Source organism: Chrysochloris asiatica, unplaced genomic scaffold (genome assembly GCF_000296735.1).
Source record: "Chrysochloris asiatica unplaced genomic scaffold, ChrAsi1.0 scaffold00316, whole genome shotgun sequence".
NCBI classification, from domain to species: domain Eukaryota; kingdom Metazoa; phylum Chordata; class Mammalia; order Afrosoricida; family Chrysochloridae; genus Chrysochloris; species Chrysochloris asiatica.
Window position 1 is genome coordinate 776,207 of NW_006408834.1, and position 7,708 is coordinate 783,914.

General features: G+C 37.2%; 1 protein-coding gene across 1 annotated transcript in view; it reads right to left on the reverse strand.

The window, feature by feature from the left end:
- The window catches only part of FCHO2 (FCH domain only 2), a 256,849-nt gene that overhangs the window by 27,963 nt on the left and 221,178 nt on the right, over window positions 1-7,708 (reverse strand). Inside the window, exons 18-19 of the mRNA XM_006875274.1 lie at window positions 4,975-5,078; window positions 212-341 (exon numbers count right to left, since the gene is read on the reverse strand). Coding sequence (XP_006875336.1) covers window positions 212-341; window positions 4,975-5,078 — 234 coding nt within the window. The remainder of the gene's footprint in view (window positions 1-211; window positions 342-4,974; window positions 5,079-7,708) is intronic.

Consider the following 7,708-nt stretch of genomic DNA (forward strand, 5'->3'; position numbering starts at 1 on the left):
CGACTCCACGGCACACAACAACAACAACAACAACAACCCAGATTAAAATATAGATTGTGAAAGGAAAATGGAACTGTAGCTAGTCTGACAGTGTGTTTCCACATAAAAAAAAAATTCCACTGGCAAATTTTCCCTAGTCCATTAAAATCATCATCATCCTAATCATACTTTGGGCACTACAATTCACATGTAACTGATGATAACCACTTACCTACTGTTGGAGTGTTGGCCGCACTCAAAGAAGCAGATGAGGAGATAGAGGAGGAACTTTCTGCCCGAGCTAAGGGAGCCGCAGGAGGTGGACTGGTGTTAGAAGTTACAGGTGGGCTGAACGGCCTGGGCTTAAAAACAAAAAGCTATTTATCAAAATACTAAAACAACACCTTCATTTTCAGAAAAGATTTCGGTATCAGATAAACTGATCTTTAATATACCAATCCACATTTACTGTGAGAGACTCTCATAAATCAAAATCAGAGATGCACGGGGCAAAATCATTTTATGAAAATGGACTGGAAGTTGAAAGAGGCAGCTTTAAAATAATGTTGTGAACTGGGTCTTAAAGCAAGTTAGGTTTAATAAAGACTCCAAAAAGTTACATAATTTAACACTATTAAAGCTCTTTATACATACTACCAAACTGTTTCCCTAAAGGATGATTCCGTTTGCCCTTAATATATGATACCTAATATACCTAAATATAGGTGAGTATTTATTTCTCTATACCCTTGCCAGAAACGAATGGCTAAGTCTTAGAAGAAGCAAAAAATTACCAAATATGAAAACAGAACAAAAAGTCAGAAAATTTAATAGATAAAAACATAATTAGCATTTTCTCTTTGTCCATTGTTGTTGTTGTTAAGTGCCTTCGAGTCAGTTCCAACCTATAGCGACCCTGTACAGGGTTTCCAAGGAGCAACTGGTGAGCTTGAACCACCGACCTTGTAGTTCAAACGGCTTTGCAGTCTGGCACATTAACTCACAACGCCACACTTTGTCCATATAAACTTCTAATTTAAGAGTCCCTGTGTGGTGCTGTAGGATAAGCACTTGTCATGTTGAACTGCCCATCTTTGGACACCCTATACAGGATTGCTATGAGTTGGAGACAACTCATTGGCACTTAGCAGCAACCACAATTTAGTTTTGGGAGGTCTCAGTATTCCTTAAGCTTTAACTAAGCCTTTCCTTTATTTGCTGTAAATATTTTCCCTCTAGACAATGTTTGCTCTTTTATTTATGGTGTTCACAAATCTGTCTATAGTTTTCTTTGTAATTCCTTGTAATGATTCCTCATTGACAAGATTCAACACATACAGAGGTTTAAAAATGAATATGAAAAATGTAATGTCAATTCATTTCTCTTCTACGTGGTGCACAGGTTATTTTTCCTTCCAAATTCTGAACTGTTTTAATAATACATTAGCAACACATTCTGAGGTGTTTCACTTTTTGAAGTTAGGCATTTGTTGTTGTTGCTGTTAAGTGCCATTGAGTTGGTTAGGCATGGTTGACTTCATTTCAAAATGATCTCTTCATACCACACAATTAAAAGTATTTAGCAAATACAAAGAATCTCTACCTGCTGCCTATTATGTACCCAACTATAGGTACTGAAAAGGAGTTCTGGTAGCATAGTGGTTACGAATCAGGCTGCTAACCTCAGGGTCAGCAGTTCGAAACTACCAGCTGTTCCATGGGAGAAAAATGAGGCTTTCTGCTCCCGTTAAGATTTACAGCCTCGGAAACCCTGCACAGGGTCGCTATGAGTTGGAATCGACTCCACAGCACATAACACCACCACCACCAACAATAGGTACTGGAGACAAAGCAGTGAATAAGAAAGACACTGCTACTGTCCTCATTTATTTGAGGAATATGAAAACAAAAGGTTAAATAAAACCCAACTCTATAAGCATTCACATACTAAAACCAATCTAGCCTTCGATGCATGACTGTGTTGTTGTTGTTGTTAAGTGCCATCAAGTCAGTTCTAACTCATAGCATCCCTGTACAAGGGTACTATAAAGAGGCTGGTAGGTTTGTACTGCTAACCTTGCAGCTAGCAGTCCAGTGCTTAGGACTTAGCTTACAGATATATTTTCAATTAGATAACATTGCATACAGTGGTTTGGAATCTGCACGTGCTCACACTGGCACCATATTTTACTACTGTTACTCTGCTTTACCAAGGAACAGCTTTTCGATGACTCACCATTATGCAGCTCTGACGCTCACTAGGCAGTGAATCACCCAGAGACCGCATCTGAAGCTTACATGCCTGGGAAAGCTTACATCCTGAGATCAGCTACTGTGGGGAACATTTCTCCTCATGGCCAATAGAATGTGGCTGCATTCTTTACAATGCATTTCATAATTTTTTAGAAAAAGGTTAAAAAAAACACTATCCAGTACAGTGACTGCCAGTCACATGTGGATGAGCACTTGAAATGGAGATGAGATTTTAAGTATAAAAAAAATTGGATTTCAAAGATTTAGCACAAAAAAATATGTGAAACAGCTCTGTAATTTTCATACTGAATACATGTTAAAACATTACTATTTTGACTATAGAACAAAATAAAATAACTTATTAAAATTAGTTTCACATGGAGAGAGAGAGCAACTGACGACTCTTGACTCATGGAAAGAGAAAGGCTGTGTGCTGGCAGCTAGGAGGTAGGCTTGCAGAATGTGCCCTTGTATTGTTTAAATGATTATATATTCCTGAGTGTTTCTGTGTACATAAGAAACAAACAACAACAACAACAATAAAAATAACCAGAAGAACAGAAGCAAATACTGTTGAATGATGATGCATTCACTTACAAATTTATTTTACTAAGGAAGTGTCTACAAAGAAGTAAGCATAAGGTGATTCACTAAGACATTGTTAATAATAATGAAAATTTGAAAATAAAGTAAATCTCAAATTTCTTACAGCTTTTAGAAATTTTATTCTGGCAATAATGTAGAAGATGGAGTAACTGAACAATTACTAGGTACCTGACAAGGAGCTCTCATAGCGTAGTGGTTATGAATCGGGCTGCAAACCGCAAGGTCAGCAGTTTGAAACAACAAGCTGTTTCCAACGAGAAAGATGAGGCTTTCTGCTCCCATAAAGATTTACAGCCTCGGAAACCCTGTGCGGGGTTGCTATGAGTCGGAACCGACTCCACGGCACATAACTACAACAACAACAGGCACCTGACAGAGTCCTGGTTGGGTGCTGTAGGGTCAGCTGGACAGCTAGCCACAAGGCCAACAGTTCAAACTCACCATCTGCTCCTCAAAAACCCTACACAGGGTTGATGCGAGTCAGAACTGAGTCGATGACACTTAACAACACAAAGGCATCTGACAGTTTTCTAAGTGTTTTGTATATGATTCTCACCACATCCTGTTAAGTATTAGCCCATTTTACCCATGAAGAAACTGAGTTTGAATAAATATGTGCCCAAGGTTGCTCAGCTAGCAAGTAGCTAATAAACCTGTTCTTAACCACTATGTTTTACTTACTCTGAGTAAATAAGTATTTATGCATTAAAAATAAAGAAGGGCTATATGTGAAGATGTTAACAGTGGTTATCTTTGCAAGGTAAAACTAAAGAAGTTTATTTTCTCTTTTTTTTTTTTTTTTTTATTTCCAAATTTTGCAAGATCAAGCATTGTTTCCGTAATCATGAAAACAAGTTACTTAAATGTAGTCATTTTTGTTATTTAAATAACAACAATTTCTTTGGCAGCTTGCCTAATCTTTCATTTCACTTCCACTGTTTGTTTATTGGGATAAAAAGGCAAAAGAGAGACGGAAACCATTTCAACATCTGATATTCAAGCCTTTTCATTCATTCACTGACCATTTCTACCATGTGACAGGTATTATGCAAAGTACTGAGGATATGAAATTGACTAAGGAGAGTAGTTAAGGAAACACACACAAAGGAAGTATATATACTGCGATATGTGTACTCACCGAAATATGAGCAAAGCATATGGGACACCAGGAAAAGAATGATTAGAACTGTTAAGGAAGGCATTATGGTATGAGCAAAGAGGACTTTACCTAGGTGCTGATAGTTACAGCTGAGTCTTAAAGAAAGAGGCCACTTTGTTACATAGAAAACTGAATGGCATTTTAGGTAAAAGGAACAGAATAAGAAGACAAGGGATGTATTTTAAAAAATGACATGTTCAGAGAACACTGGAATATTCCAAGCAGCTGAAGTATAGGTTGAAAAGAGGAGAACGTTGGACAGTTAATACGGTAAAGCCAATTGTTCAGGCAACTTTATGAAGAGCTTAAGAATCCAGCTCAAACAATCAAACAGATTATGAAGAGCCACTTGTGAGGCACAGCAAAGGGGTGGGGGGAGGGGACAAGATTAAGTTTGACTTTTAGAAATTTAATGTTTCATTTTGGCAACAATTTGGGAGATGCAGCGAAGCAGAATAGATTGGAAGCAAAAAGACTGGTTTGGGAGGGCCTCACTTTGAATTCTTTCATCTTTAGATGACTTTTAAAGATCAATGCTTTTTTCCCCCCTTTATTAAAACATATGTACTTATACAAGGATTGTGAGCTCCAGTTTCCTCATATATAAAATAAACAAAGCTGGACTACATTTCCTCCAGGACCCTCCTGGCAGTATTCTTTAAGGCCCAAGAGCAAGCCACCATTTCTTGCTTAAGCAGAATTACATGGAAATTGCTTCTTTATTGTAAATGGTATTTCTGCAATGTGTCTACTTTCTCGGGAAATCTCTTTCCTCCTGAACACCGTTCTGCTCCACAGGCAGGGTCATAGAAGCCATATGGAAAGGAATACTGGCTGAGAAACTTTTTCTGTACTTTACTGACTTGAGGCGAAAACTTGTATCATTTAATTATAAAGGAACATATAGAAAAATATCATTTGCATCTTAAATCAAAACAGTTACATAATTAAAAACAAACAAACACCTGAGTACATACTATTTCATTAATCCCACTGAGTTTGCCTGAAGTAAGCTTTGGTCTGGAAGCAGGCCTTGGAGGTGGGACAATGGTGCTTACAGAAAGAGGAGTTGTGGGCCTGGCTGGAGAGGGGGAAAAAGAGAATTTGAAGAAAACCATTAGTAAGCAGCAATCCTCATGTAAAGACATTCTATCATAGAGGAACTGTTAGGATTCAAACTTTATTTTTCAAGAGATTTTTTTTTTAAGTGTGATTATAAATATATTAATTATAAAATGTAATTGTTGAAGTACTGGGAAAATCAATCAAATATGCTTTTCTTGAAGTTACTTGAAGTTACTTTTTATTCCTTGAAAAATGGTTAACTTTCAATCAAACTAATAACCATAATATAAACTTTATTCCTATTTCAAAATAATTAATACATATAAAATTAAATATGCTAAATGAACTGGTAAGGATAACTAATTTAAGGCTATTGCCAATGCATTTACTTTACAGATCGGAATGTAAGACAACACTTTGCAGTAGTACCTTCAGAATAATAATAGAGTGCTAAATACAACACTTACCTTAATTAAACTTGTTAATTTGACTTTTAAATTGAATCACATTATAGCATTTTTCATCATCAAAAGCATTAAGAAGTCTTATTACAAATATTTTTCCATATCAGTACAATTAATTTTTGGTAAGTGTTCAATAATCCACCTAACTTTTCCTAAATCCTATACAAATTTTGTGTTCATTGTTTTCAACACCATTTGCGTTTTCACAGTTTTACATATTAGGAATGTTAATCTTAGTAGTCCTCACTAAAAATAATTCTTACTGTGGACAGAAACAACAAATTGAAAATAAAGTATATAACATCAAAAGTCACAAAGTATTAGCATAATCAAAGTATTAGCATAATCAAAGCAAGACTGAAGAGTAAAGGGAAAGAAGCTTCAATTATCTTTAAATGAATTAATGAGAATAATTTCTCAAATCCCTCTGCTCCCTTCCAAAACATGGGGCTAAGACAGCACTGGACTTCAAGGTTGGTTTAAATTGCAAGGTCAGTGGTTCAAACTCACCAGTCACTCCTCAGAAACCCTCTTCAGGATTGTTATAAGTTGGAACCGACTGACGCACTTAACAACAATAATATGGATAGACAGAAATATACTCAGCAGGTTATGTATGTTTGCGGATGTACAAAGCTAAAGATATTTCAAGGAGACTAAGTCCTGGTGTGGTGCTGTGGGATCATAAGCCAGATTGCAAAGTTTTATTAACTGCAAGGTCGGCGGTTCAAGCTCACCAGCTGCTCCTTGGAAACCCTATATAGGGTCGTTATGGGTCAGAATCGACTCAACAGCACTTAACAACAACAACAAGTATGGGGAAACAAACAGTAAAGCTGTAAGACATTGGATAATAGACAGTGGAATGTAGACATGAAAGGAAGGAACATGGAGGTGATAGGAAGAGAACTAAAGAAAAGGTAATCACAGAGAAACGTGGGGCTGTGGTAGGGAGTCAGAAAGTATGTTACATGAGGAAATAAAAGATGCAAGTACAATTCAGAAGGCGTACAGAAAATGATAAAAAGTTGCTATCATGTTTAGATACTGAGGCTGCTTGTTGCCTTCTTCCAGTCACTTCTCACAAGCCGCACTCATAATTTACACACTGCAAGAAATGTGCCCCAACCTGCTGACCACACTACTTCCCTGTGCTACAACACATCCACTCTAAAGATACGTTCATTAACAAAGAAATCAGCACTGACCTGTGAGAGCTTAACAAAGCAGAGGTATTTATAACAGGAACTTTAATGGCCTGTCCATCATGACAGTTAGATTAACTCAAAGCAAGGGTGGTGGAAGCGGTCCATTTAGCTCCTTCAAGCAAACCAGAAGTTTTTGCGGGAAAGCCACTAAAAGTACTTATAAACATTGCACTGAATCATTATTAAATCTGCCTATCAATTAGTTACTGCTTCTAGAAGCCTCTGGAGGAAATGACAACTGTTAACATCCTTAACTATCCTTATTGGGTTTTGGTTCCTGGTGGCAGGGAACATGAGAGTTCACTGCTAAGAAATATCAACTAAATGCAATTTAATTTAAAAAAAAAAATGAAATGACTACAAAATCACAGGAGGTAAGGACTACTGTATCCTTTCCCTCTGACATTATCTAAGATGAATAGTTAATAATACATGCCTATCATACATTTATCTGAACAAAGACAGAAACTACTCTAGAATCCAGAAGCAATAACAATGGTAGAGAAGAAGTATTAGCAACACTGTTAGCTTCTTCAGTCAACAATGTTTCAAGACATGTAATATTATGGCAAAGGTCACTTTGATCCTCAGAGATGCAGTTGTTGGAAGACCATCAATGGAAAGCACCAGGTTACCTGTAGGTATTTTCAGCTTTACAATACAATCTCTGGAATCCCTTCTGAGCTGCACTGGAGTGGTTAACTGCAACAAGTTCATCAGTGAGAGAAACCCATTGACTTTGCCACCATGAAGCATAAGGAAACTTAACAGTGCTCTCTGGTGGTGCTGTTACAGTAGGACCGCATAGAAAGGTTAGTGCAAAAGTCTGGCCTCGAGATCCAGAACCCAACCCCATTCCAAGGAAAGGTTCAATTATCATTGTTGTTGTTGTTGTTAAGTGCCATCGAGTCGGGTCCGACCCATAGCGACCCTGTACAGGGTTTCCGAGGGTGTAAATCTTTACGGGAGTAGAA